The 12,685-nt window shown below is 51.3% G+C and overlaps 5 protein-coding genes across 5 annotated transcripts; 2 read left to right on the forward strand and 3 right to left on the reverse strand.

Annotated features, from left to right (window-relative positions):
• Positions 1 to 107: 107 nt before the first annotated feature.
• Positions 108 to 936, reverse strand: ASPSYDRAFT_27007 (uracil phosphoribosyltransferase; the record flags this gene model as incomplete). The annotated part of the gene is made up of 3 exons (XM_040844346.1): positions 108 to 529; positions 601 to 700; positions 757 to 936. 3 exons carry the CDS (start codon positions 934 to 936, stop codon positions 108 to 110), a joined length of 702 nt encoding a protein of 233 aa, XP_040708850.1.
• Positions 937 to 1,305: 369 nt separating this feature from the next.
• Positions 1,306 to 2,553, forward strand: ASPSYDRAFT_54414 (FluC/FEX family fluoride channel; the record flags this gene model as incomplete). The annotated part of the gene is made up of 1 exon (XM_040848850.1): positions 1,306 to 2,553. The coding sequence occupies one exon, from the start codon at positions 1,306 to 1,308 to the stop codon at positions 2,551 to 2,553; it is 1,248 nt and encodes a 415-aa protein (XP_040708851.1).
• Positions 2,554 to 3,741: 1,188 nt separating this feature from the next.
• ASPSYDRAFT_141419 (C2H2-type zinc finger protein) lies at positions 3,742 to 6,387 on the reverse strand (the record flags this gene model as incomplete). The annotated part of the gene is made up of 3 exons (XM_040841142.1): positions 3,742 to 3,883; positions 3,945 to 6,087; positions 6,252 to 6,387. The coding sequence occupies 3 exons, from the start codon at positions 6,385 to 6,387 to the stop codon at positions 3,742 to 3,744; spliced, it is 2,421 nt and encodes an 806-aa protein (XP_040708852.1).
• A 2,368-nt stretch (positions 6,388 to 8,755) lies between these two features.
• Positions 8,756 to 9,368, reverse strand: ASPSYDRAFT_27010 (uncharacterized protein; the record flags this gene model as incomplete). The annotated part of the gene is made up of 2 exons (XM_040844347.1): positions 8,756 to 8,990; positions 9,028 to 9,368. The coding sequence occupies 2 exons, from the start codon at positions 9,366 to 9,368 to the stop codon at positions 8,756 to 8,758; spliced, it is 576 nt and encodes a 191-aa protein (XP_040708853.1).
• An 89-nt stretch (positions 9,369 to 9,457) lies between these two features.
• Positions 9,458 to 10,101, forward strand: ASPSYDRAFT_369297 (uncharacterized protein). The gene has a single exon (XM_040845486.1). The coding sequence runs from the start codon at positions 9,547 to 9,549 to the stop codon at positions 9,994 to 9,996; it is 450 nt and encodes a 149-aa protein (XP_040708854.1). The 5' UTR covers positions 9,458 to 9,546; the 3' UTR covers positions 9,997 to 10,101.
• Positions 10,102 to 12,685: the final 2,584 nt, after the last annotated feature.

Consider the following 12,685-nt stretch of genomic DNA (forward strand, 5'->3'; position numbering starts at 1 on the left):
GGGCTTGTTTGCTTTCGTCCGATCTATTTCATTGCTTGTATAAATACTCCCCCAATGATCCAGCACGCAATAATGTATTCCCTGATGGGGACGCGATAATAAGTATGCTACTTCCCAATCGCAACAAACAACCGATCTCCAATATCGCCCAACCCTGGTACAATCATCCCCCTATCATTGCACCTTTCATCCACAGCGCCGATCCACACCTCCACGCCTTCAGGCCAACAGGTCGCCGCGCGGTTCACTCCATCTTCCGACCCTAGCACGCTGAGCATGACTACGCGCTGCACGCCCCATTCCCGAAGAAGCTGGATAGCTGCCTCGGCCGTGCCACCAGTCGCGATTATCGGGTCGAGAAGGACAGCGACGGAAGCGGCCGCGGTGTTGACACTGTTGGGGCCTGAAGATTGCTCGGGGCGCTGGTAGGGGAGGTTATTGTAGTATTCGACGGGTTGAAGGGAGAAGCGTTCGCGGAATAGGCCAAGGTGGTAGATTGGGACTGGAGAGGGAAGGAGGTCGTTTATAGCTGTAAATTGGTGAAGATGTTAGCAACCGCCTCCATGAAACGAAAGTGCTTATAGAAATTTAGGTACTTACCATCGATCATGCCTAGGCCTGAGCGGAGAATGGGTACCAATGCGATATTTGCGGGGTCGATGCCCTTCGTCTCATATTCGAGGCCCAATGGGGTAGAGTCCTAGAGTCGGGGTGTTATCGGGGCTGTTCCATGGAGTTAATGGAATGGACACTTACAGTTTTCCCTGTGCCCGTGGCTTTCCAGCCAGAGGCGAAAGCCTCAACCCCTAAGATCGTCGCGATCTCATGGACCAGGTTGCGAGTCTCCCTGGTCGTAGTTGAAGCCGAGCGGATCTGGGAGAGCTTAGCTTGGAGGAGGGGGTGAGATGAGACATGTACATTAGCAGGTGCCGTCATGGTGAGTGAGGCAGGACCAAACAAAGTGATTCTAAGGAGGACTGAAAATGATGAAATTGGGACGGTGAAGCAGATGACGAGGGGTAAATAATGCAGGAAACCCAAAAGTCACCTGGTCTCCTGCATTTGTTATCGTAACCCAACCCCGGCTTCATCATCCTGTCTTCAATTCCTTATCTGGGTTATCTCCCTGTTGTGGTCCTGATAAGCAGCGATTCCACAGCACAATCATGGCTCCATTTATTCTGACCCACTCGAAGGACTTAGTCACGAGCCTAACGGGCGAAGCATTTTTCTTCCCCTCACGATCTACTGGAAGAGGTTGCCAACACCACGCGGCGCGCTTGAGAGGCCATCAAGGCATTCGCAATGGCTTCCAGCCACGTTGTCGCTGGCGACACTGTGGAAAGTCGCCTGCCCGAAACTCAAGCTCCGCATCCCACTGCAGAACCGGCTCCGCAGCGACAGTTCTCGACTCAGCTTCCACCGGCCGCCGACAAGCTCTTGGAAGGTCCCATCGAGTCATATCCAGAGCGATGTGAACCCCTGTCCTCGACGGCAACACACCTGTACACCCTGTCTTACCTCGTCTTCTTCTCCATTTTCGGCACCCTCGCGCGTCTCGGCCTCCAGGCCCTCACATTCTACCGCGGTGCTCCTGTGGTGACAGGCGTCCTATGGGCCAATGTCGGGGGTTCTCTGTTGATGGGCTTCTTTCTCGAAGACAAAAATATCTTTCGTGAAGAATGGGGCAATCCCAGGAAAGGCAATGCCAACGACAACAACGACAACCCAGACAGAGACGAACAGATCAAACGCCATAAATCCATCAAAAAGACAATCCCGCTCTATATCGGCCTCACAACCGGCTTCTGCGGCTCCTTCACTTCCTTCTCCTCCTTTATCCGCGATACCTTCCTTGCCCTCTCGAACGACCTCCCCGACCCATCGTCCTCAGCCTCCGCTCCCAATGGCGGCTACAGCTTCATGGCTCTCGTGGCCGTCATCCTCGTCGAAGTCGCCCTCAGTCTTGCGGCACTCATATTCGGCTCCCACCTCGCCCTTGCCCTCGGGCATTTCCACCTTCCCCTAACAATACCATTCCGCCTAACCCGTCGCTTCATCGACCCGCTCTTCACCCTACTCGGCTGGGGCTGCTGGATCGGAACAATACTCCTCGCCATCTTCCCCCCGGAAGACCAAAACGCCTGGCGCGGCCGCGCGGTCTTTGCCATCGTCTTTGCCCCGCTCGGCTGCCTCCTCCGCTTCTACCTTTCTCTGCTACTCAACGCGCGCATCCCGCATTTCCCCCTCGGTACATTTGCAGTGAATATCCTCGGGACTATAATCCTGTCTATGTGCTATGACCTCCAGCGCGTCGATGGCGTTGGGGCGACTGTGCTCGTGAGCTGCCAGGTCTTGCAGGGCGTGATGGATGGGTTCTGCGGCTCGGCGACGACGGTGAGTACGTGGGTGGCCGAGTTGAACGGGCTGGCGCGCAGATTACACGCGTATATATACGGGATAATGAGTGTGGGTGCTGCATTGGGGTTTTTCGTTATCATTACGGGATCCTTGAGGTGGACTATAGGGTTTGTTAGCCCTGTGTGCGAGTGACATTTTGTCTGATCACTCTAGACTAGCTTAGATATTGGTAGTAAACATAATATGTGATTACTTAACATGTAGTCAAACTACTGACTTCTAAGAAGTTCGACTACAGATGCAGTCGCCGCGATAGATATGATAGTTACGAAGAGTTGAAGAGTAAACTTCCCCGCCAAACCAATTTGTATTTTGAGTTCAAATTACTTATAGTACAGGGTACTACAACGCAGAGCATGTGCAAATAATCGGCAAAGTCAAAGAGATAAAGAAAAAGCAGACAACCAAGATCCTTGAACAGAACTAAACGTGCAAAACTATGCAGTGCATAACTTGGAAAACAAACTGCTTGAGAGGAGAGACAAAATCGAAAAAGCCAAAACCAATAGAGTTATCAACATCAAACATTAACAGGCGGGGATATGGCGTAGACACATAACGATCAGAACAATTCTAACAGACATTAAACAAAAGGATCCAAATCAAAAAATAAGAAATAAAAAATATTCGAAATAGGCGAAAGAGTGAAGCGAAATGGAACAAAAGATATCAACAATATATAACACTGGAAGTCAAAAGGTATCAATGTAGTTGAAGGCTCGACTAGCAATCTGATCAAAAAAGCCAGTGCGCACAAGAGAGTATGGTAAACCCTCTGAATTAGTGTGTAGAAGGTATAAAAGAAATCGAAAACTCCATATGTGCGAGAAGAACACACAGGACCAGCCGGGTGTTGAGATGTTGCCAGGAGGAACAGCCCATAAAAACAAGAATAAAAGACACACCTGACTCCCGTAGGCTATTGCGAAAAAAAAAAAAAAAAAAAAAAAAAAAAGAACAGAATAAACAGCAAAAGAAAAAGAGGAATCATAACAGCAAAATGCAGAAACATCAATAAAAAAACGTCGGGAAACACCAGCAAGAAGCATTATGCGGCGGTCCAGGTCATAGCATCCCAGAAGTGGAAAACACAATTCGCCGCCTACCTTCTTGCATCCGTTTCCCGACCCAAAATATTCCGAGATTGCAACCCAAAGCAGAACGATGGCGAACAGGGTAATGAGAGGACAGAGGGAAATCAAGTACGGATTAATCTGCAGTTAGCTGCAGGACCCGAAGGGTTATAAACGAGTGACGGATTAAATCGAGTGAGTTGAGGCAGGCCCCCAACTGAAACCCCAACTGAAAAATGCTGTTGAGCTAGTATGCGGTGCCAACGCTTGCGAGTGATTTGGTAGGCACAGCATGGATAGGCTGGTCCTTTGCAACTCGTAGAGAGTCCTCGTAACCAACCAAAGCCTGGGAGTGAAGCTTGAATGACTCGCCCATGAGTTTGGTAATTCTGCAACGATATTAGTTTCTGAACATATATACTGCCCAAAGGGAATTACAGATCAACTTACCCCCAAACCACCACACCGTCTAGGATATTACCCCATACACGGGCAACGGTGGAGCTTAGTTTACCACACGAGTCGACGGCATCGTCGTCAAACAAATTTCGGACCTTGTTGTAGATGGCCATCTCTGCCTCTGAGGCAGGCTCCTCGTCATGTTCCAGGCGATAAAGCCAAAGGCTGAGAATCACCATCAAATCCAAACCACAAAGAGGGTGTTCAACACTCCAGTTCGTAGCAGAGGTCTTGGCAACCCAGTTGATTCCTCGAATCGCGGCAATTTCAATGCATTCGAAGCATGACTGGATAACCTTGTTCATCTCCTGTGATCGCTTGACCTTTTCACGGGCGACGGTCATTGCAGCCGCAACCTCGTAGGAAGAGTGATAGCGCATGGCTTCCTGGATGGATTTCAGGTCAACCTCAAGGCGTGCACGCGTGTTACGGTAAACAGCCATCGAGTTGAAAATGAGAGGGTGGCCGTTTTGAGGAGTGCTGAGGGGAACGACAATCGTTTCGGGTTCGCAGACCTCAAGGGAGTTTTCCCAAGTTTCCAAAGCGAGGCGGAGTTTGTACTCAGTGACCACGTCTTGGAGAGCTTCAAAGCTTCTTTTGTGATTCCAGACCTGTAAAAACAGAGCGTTGATCAGGACACGTGTAGCGAATGCACTGTAGCGCGTCTGTTCGCCCTGGAAGAGGCAATCATGAGCATCGCGAACGGTCATCGACGTGGCAGAAGACAAGCTTCGGCGCCACGCCTCATCGTCAGTGACGTCTAGATTCCACATTGATTCAGATGAGGGTAACTCCAAGTTATCAAACTCATCAAAGCTCATTGCAGGAGTATGATTGAAGGTCAGTGTGAGCATGCCAAAGAAGATATATACGGCATAGTAAGTCCGGCGGCAAGACTCATCCTCGATCCACTCCTCTCTGGTTAGGCGACGTCCTTCACGGGCTTCCGTGCGAAGCTTCAGTTGATAACGGTTACCAGCGACCATGTTGGCCAAGAGACTCTTGATTGAGCAAGTCCACTCAAGACCCTTTGCATCACCACTCCAGCTCTCAAAAATCATGTTCAGCAATGTGCTTTGCATGGCCCACAGAGGGCATTTTCTGGAGTCAAAATTGTCCTTGTGCTGAAGAAACTGGTTCACCAACATCTTGGACCCAACGTGGAGCATAAACGCGTGTTGTCTTTCAAAGGTGTAGAGAGCACCGATTGAAAGAACGGCAAGCAATAGCGGCGTGGAGGCAGTAGCCGGCTTGAACGATTCCTGGTGCAGGAAGGGAAGATGGTGATGATATAGGTTGAAGTAGGTCGAGAGGTACTTGTTCAAAGCCTGTGTTTCCGGGAGTATGAACGTTTCCGGAAGCACACCGAGCGAGTCCGCAAAACGAATGCGCTCCACGATCTGGTTTCGCTCCAGATCGTTAGCAACCTGAGGTGACTTGGGCAACGTCAGAGCCTGGCTAGGTCCTGGAGATCTGCGGTAGTTTACGGGGCTCACAGGGCCGGTCATGGAAGGGTACGGTGACAGCGCATTTGGCGTAGAGTTTCCAGAGACTGGAAGTGAGTTGACCAGAGAGTGCAACGACGGGGCCATGGAGTCGCCAGCATGTCGGTCCATGGCAGGCAGTCCATGGGAGTCCGAAGCCGCATCTTGGGACGCAAAGGGAGAAGCCATGTGATGCTTGGTCTCAGTGGGTGAAACGAGCGAGTCCCAAGGCATTTGAGGCAGCGTCGCATTACCGGATAGATATGAAACAGGGGGCTCAAGGAGAGAGCCACGCCCGGGGGAAAATGACCGGTCTGACTCGGCGCGGTCATGGATTTGACCAGTAGCAGCTGCTGCAGCTTTATGTTGGAAATCTGTCATCAACATGGCTGCTGTTTCAAGGTCGACCATACCATCGCTGCTTGCTTCGATTTGCTCCAATGTAGTAGGATCAATCGTGACCGAGGGCTTAGAGGGGGCTGGAGAGGAAGCCTTGCGAACGCCACCACCACCACCCCGGCGACGCCCCTCTGAAACTAGAGGAACACCGCCATCTTTGGCGTGGACAGTTCGGTCATGCCGAAGCAGGAGATCTCTGCGAACAAAGGTGCTCCTACACTTCAAACACTTGAAAGGGCGTTCTTTCGTGTCTGTAAGTCTCAGAAAGTTAGCAGCAGTTCAATTTTCATATTCAAGACAAACGGGAGTTGTGGGAGCAGGAGGAAGCTCTTATATAGCCTCTCTAGTCACCTTCGAAAGGCAGTTACCGAGATTTGGGGGCGGGGGGGGGGAGGGAAGGAGACGGGGTACTCACGCGATCGCTCGTGTCGGCTGCGGTGCTCACTCCTACTAAAGGCGCGGTTGCAAAACTGGCACTTGTACTTCTTCTCGGGGGCGGACGTCTTCTTCGCAGGCGAGTTATTCGCCGTATTTGATGCGCTTGGGGCCATTGCTCTGAGACGGATGTAGAAACAGTCGGGCCACCGGATTCCTTAGCACAGTATCGACGTCGCGGACAGGCGTGGTATCGTCCCGATTGTGGCTTCACACCGGTTCTGAAGGCGGGCTGACGACAAGTATTCGAGTTGATGTCTAATCATTCCTTGGGCGCGGGGACAGTTCGAGGTGGGATTATTCTAGGGTAGGGTCCAGCCACAGGCGGACGAGGGGAGTAAAACAAGGTTTGTGGCCAAAAACGGGAAGGACAAACAACTCAGAAGGACTGTTGAAAGAGAGAAGGAGAATAGAGAGGTGTTGAATAGAGTGGGGGATAGAAGAGGAGGGGAAAGAAGAGGAGAGAGAGGAGAGGAGGAGGATGAAGAGGGGATATTGAATGGATGAGGAGAAAGTTGGACCGCGAGAAGTGGGAGGCCGGGCTGGTCAAAAAGAAAGGGAGCGAGCGAGGGGGGGAAGTGAGTGCGGTGCGAGCAGGCGCGGCAGGTCGTGGGCAGAGAGCCGATGGGCGATTTGGGGCGATTGCTGGGTCGTGACAGTGAGGCGGCCGTGGTCAGTCTTGGTGAAAGAGGGGCTGTTGCCGGGAAGCACGGAGGGGCCCCTGTGACCACGCACTGTCCCCGCTACGCACACTTCGCCAATGAGCGCCGCGCCCGTCATTTCTGACTAACAGCGTGACGGCGCTAGGCAGGAACGAGCTAGGGCGCGTGTCCTCAGCTGTTCGGGCTCCGTCTCGAATTACGAACAATTCAAATAAAATACCGACCGACAGCAAAACAAAGCACCAGCCCACTCCAGCCCACATGGACGCTCCGTCTGTTCTTCCAACCCATCAGCCCGGTTCAGCCGAAAAGAACATATCAAATCTCACGCTCGCGTCGCCCTGGCCAAAGCATGTGGTAGGCTGAAATTTTCCATTTGGGCCCCATCGCGATCTCACATATGAGAGCGCATCCAACCAGTCCCACGTCTTTTTGTGAGTTATCAAGATTGCCCACTTGCATCGGGATCGGACAAGAGCAAAAACAAACATAATATAATAATCTACCTTTTGAAGCGACATCCTTGCCCCTTGACAATCTCTTCAAGAAATGTGAAAACATGCGCAGATTTTATTGGACCACCTCCGCCTCAAGGTCGAGACTGTCAACACAATCAGTATTTGGCAATTTCGGCGAGTTCCCACTTGCCTTTCTTTCTTTCTTCCTTTTTTGGCATAAGTACGGCTGTTTCTGTTGGATTCAGGCTCGGGCTATTACCTGTTGAGGTCTGATGGAAATAAGGAACCCACTCTCCAAAGCATATTCGTGTCTCCATCGGAAATCTTATCTATCCCTGTCGGGACTGGAGACTGGACCACACCACCCTTTCATTGACTTCACTCTATATATTAATAATAGTCGACCTATCCGAAGAAAGCATCTCGCCCACTGACAAAACGGCATTCAGTGTCCGCATCTGACGACACAGCGACACGAAAACCTGGTAGGGAGAGGCGGCTGCGGGGCCGAGCACAGAAGCAGCCGAATGGATCCGCAACAATGACAGCGTGATCAACCAGTTCTTCGCTGCAGCAGAGCATGATTGTATCTAAATGTCTTGAAGAAAAGGGATAGGCGACATCACAGGCTTCACAGCCCCTCGAAACCCTTTCCCAATCTCCTCTGTCAGACTCAGGCCCCCCTTTGCCCCTCCAAAGACTAACAAGGATGGCGGCTTGTCTCAAATGCCACACGGAGATGGCCATCCAACATGATTCGTGTAATCCTCCTTTCATTTCCACCTCGGATTCTTCCTCACATCGCCAATTATTATTCATCGCATCTCCTTTTCATCAGTCACCCTGCATTTTTGTGTTCTGATTATTACTACAATTGATCTTCATTTCTCAACCCCTTTCCTCATCTGCGACAAGAAAGGGGGCCAGGGCGCAGAGTTGCAGAGAGGCCTTTCCTTCAGCGTTCCCCTCCAACCTCCCACTTTACGGGTCTGACGGATTGACCAGAAGTTCTGGCTAACCCCTCCAAACCCCCTCAGGAGGTTCCATGGGCCCCTCAAGGTCACGAACCACCCCTCCCGCCACGGCAGTTACTCTCCATCGACTAGTCTGTACTTTGTTGTCGCCCCAATAGGGCCAATACGGATATAACCTGTATCCAAGGCTACCTGCACTGATGACCACATCGGACCCGAGACAGTGGGCCAAACCAGCTCTTAGTCTCCGTCACTTTCCTGACCTCAACCGTCGTTCCAGACACTGACTGGCATCTCCATGTTGAACCCCCAAAACAAGTGCACCGTTAAACTTTGATGAACTTTTCTTTGTTGAAACAGGACAGTCCTCTTTGAGGAATCTTGAAGCCATTAACGGGCACCAACAACAAAAATACCGACGATTTGATCCCTCAAATCTCCCACACCCATTTCCTGAGCCCAAGGCACATCGCGAATTCGCGATGGATGAATAAAAGCGTAGGCACCCAATTCTGGGTCAGTCGAATAAACCATACAGCACACGTACTCGGCCGTATCTGCAGTTTGTGCATCCTTGAGAATATTGTGACGCCACCCTCGCAATGCGCTTGACGGGGGATGCCGTCTGGTGTTGATTGGGTACATAAAAATATCTCGCATACTTTTGTATACGTGTGTGTGTCGTGCTGAAACTCGAGCCACGGCGGCTTTGCTTCCAAAGCCTCTTCTTCTCCTGCTTCTCCTGCCAGTCGCCATGACAGACACGGTTAGTGACCGACAGACTCGGGACAAGTGTGGCTCTGTCCACTGCCACTGCCAGGTGGCTGCCTGGCCCTGCCAAGTGCCAACCGTCGCGTCTTCGTTCCAGCCTCAGCTCGGAGACGCGCTTTTCTTCCGGGTCCATCCTCAGACCCCCACCCACCCTGTAAACGAACGACGGCCACGAAGCACGCATCGTCCAGATGGGGTCAGATGACGATTCAAGGATTTGGATGTCGCACATTCCAGCTTGCTCACAGTCCGGTACTGACCCCGCCGCCCTCTTCCGCCAGGCAGGACTGCGTGACAGCACCTTGTCTCATCAAATAATCAATAATTGCCTGTCCTCTCCGTCCTGATGGTTTTGCTTTGTTAGCGCGAGACTGGCGAGCGTCTGCAAAAGACCTGGGTGGCTCTTATTCATGAGAGGTGGGTCTAAAATCCACATTCAATATGGCATCGAATCACCCGCCCGATCAGCAACCGAACGAAGGGTTACTCCGGAAACGCCTATCATGACTTTGAAGTGCCTCTTCGAAGATCGCCAAGTCCGAACTTCCAGGTCTCAGGATGGACTTTGCAGGTTGCAACCCTTACAGGAGCCCACATGCCCCAAACTGGATAATTATCCTTATACAAGATTTCCCCAAGTAACCCCGTCCGCATCTCGTATACAGACTATATCGTGCCGGCTTACCCTGGATACGTTCCTGAGCTTCCTGGCCTCATTGGCTTCCAAGATTTCTACCCTGCATCCATGTGAAGAGTGGATGCAATGGCTGCAGGACCCGAACTTCCCCCCGGCTACGTTTTACATCATCTTGACTGCTCTGATCTGCCTGGAACAATACATAGGGAAACCAAAGCGGTGAAAAGGGGCGAAGGATTTGGGAGTCTCGCGTCCAAGTCTCGACCTTACAGGCCCAGCCTCTCAGATACTGGTCCCAAGATTTAACCCTGATTGGGATCTTGTTCGTCGATCCACTTCCCGACCATGCAGCGGTCCGGCCCAGCCACCTCTCTTCAATATCGTCACTTGAGGACTTCAGCCAAGTGAAGAAAGCGGGACGTTAAGTATCGGGCTATTGCGAGGCTTTGCTGAAGGCGCATTGCGAGGAAATGGTGGGCTATTGAGTCGAGTTATGATAAGGGCCATCACTATTGAAATGGTTATGCAGACCATGGATAAGTCCGATAGATCGGCGCACGGGGGGAAGACGCGGACAATAATAGTGCGAAAATCTCCGTCCTTGCGACGACCGACACGGCGACAAAGGTACGTCGTCCGTTGACTGGTGAGTGGTGGCCCGGTGGGCATGATCGATCATTTCCAGTTCCTCCACGATAGTGCTACCACGGCCGCCTCTGCGATGTGTTGCGCCGCTGCGGTTGTTTGACGAAAACTGACCTGCAAGCGTTCATCGAAGCGTCAATCCTCAATAGCAATAGTTCAGACAGGGATGACTGAGACTCGCGGCGATTCGGCGAACCTCATTTCCCCCAAACTCAAAGTTGTCTTCTGCATCGATCTCGCCTCCTTGCCTTTGAGTCTTTGACCGATTCATTGATCTTCGCCAAAGTCGATCATTCCGAAGTTCTTTGAATTCCGGTGGCCTGGATCAAAAGCATGATTCGTAGCTTTCATACCGTCCCTTTTGTATTAGAGCTTCTTCTCCACCCCAAACCGTTGCAGGATTTCAGGAACAAGTTCCCCGAGCCCAGTCCAACACTAGTTCCCATCGGCCTTCTCCAATTTCAACCAGACCGTCTTGGCTCCCCTTTCCATATTGCGGGCTCGATGAAGCCATCCACAAAGACGGTACGAAACCCAGAAACCACGACGCGCCCGAAGGTGACCCCACCGTCGCGTCATTAAATTGCTCCATACCAGAGTGGGGATCATCTGGAATTTCTCGAAGTTGGCAAGAGCTCTTGTAAAGTTGCAAAGATTCTGGTGTCGGTGAGGCCCTGTCACCAGCGCTCGGGTACTTTGGTAACGTTCAAAGAAACAAACCGCCTTTTACTTGGAGTCGATTCCCTGACCGCTCCTGTCCGAGCAACAGGTGGAGGGCGCTTTTGATCCAGACCGAGCTGTCTAACTGTCACCGATATTTCGTCAACACGGACTGAAAGTGGAAACCAAGAAAGCCCGACCTGAGTCTCGAACTGTTTCTCGAGTTGATGTCTTGACCCGGGTTCTCCCGCGACAAGCGAGGTCGTTTCGCAACTTCTTCCCTCAGGAAACGGCGGTCTCCCTTGGTTCAGATGAACATTTTGAGCTCTGACCAACAATTCTTCTAAAAACACGCAGCCATTCGTCTTATTGATTGTCAAGCCCATAGCATGGGGTTGATATCAGAACTTCGATTATATAGCTACCAAATATGTCAACTCGTAAGTTAGTGAGGTTTGAATGGGTCGGATTATCGGCTATCACGGCCATTATTCAAGGATTACATTGCAGATGGTCCATATTTAGGGCTGGAATCGGCTCAAAGGACCAAAAGCCGAGTTACTTTGCTTTTCCCATGATTTCGGATTCTCGGCTTTGTGCGTGGGCCTCGCTTGATGCCTGAGGTATGTCCTATTGACCTCGGCTGCCTCAGCCCATACAGAGTCGCGCCGCGTCGTTGGGCGGCGGCTCGTACTGCATCATTCTTGTGCAAGTTACACTACAAGGTTCACAATATATGCGACATCTATATTGGATCTAGATCATTCGTTCGAACCATGGAAATTACCCGCTGCCACACATGGCACAAATCGAGGCTGAGATTGTTCCGTGGTTCGCTCCCGCAGGCAATAGATTTCAATGGACATGATGGACAGGGCGACTTGCTTCATGCATCAAAGATCAACCAAACGAGTGGCGATTATGTTGGTTGAAAAAATATCCAATGAACACCAAATTCGAACCCGCATGTTGAGTCTTCCTGTCTGATTCATACTCTGACTTTTGAGGAAAAAGTCCGTGGGCCGTCGGTCTTTGCTTTTTGGGGGTTGGAAACTTGGACAGGCACTTATTTCCGGAGTCCAGTATAACCCTCCCACCCCAGCCTGGGGCTCTGTAATCTGTATAGTGCCCACGTAACAAAAAGGGGGGCTTCATGGCCAAAAACCAGTCAACCACCGTGGAAAGCAATCTTGAAACCCGGCTCAGTGGTTCACTAGGAAAGACCCAGGCAGCTTGAATCTTGAGAGCCCACAGCCCCGTTAATTCGGCATGGTTGGAGTCCTCCAGAAGGATTCTCGAAGTCCTAGAACAACCGAATCAGGCTTCTGTAACAGCCGGCGATTACCCTTAACCAACGGCTCTGCGTGCGGAAGCTGGGAAATGGGGGCCGTTTGAACTTTAACTCGATCGCGAAGTGAGAGTCTTCAACTGCCAGTGAGGTTTGTTAAATCCTCGTTCCAAGAATCTGGCAACGGGTTGGTGTGGGAACTGGAAAAGGGGGAGGGGCGCTCCACCACTTCCACGACCTTCAATCCTTGACAGGCCGTGGATTATGATTCGTGAATTAAATAATTCGTCACTCCGTCAATAATGAAGTCACCAGAGGA

The sequence above is a fragment of the Aspergillus sydowii genome (assembly GCF_001890705.1).
Source record: "Aspergillus sydowii CBS 593.65 unplaced genomic scaffold ASPSYscaffold_1, whole genome shotgun sequence".
Lineage (NCBI taxonomy): Eukaryota > Fungi > Ascomycota > Eurotiomycetes > Eurotiales > Aspergillaceae > Aspergillus > Aspergillus sydowii.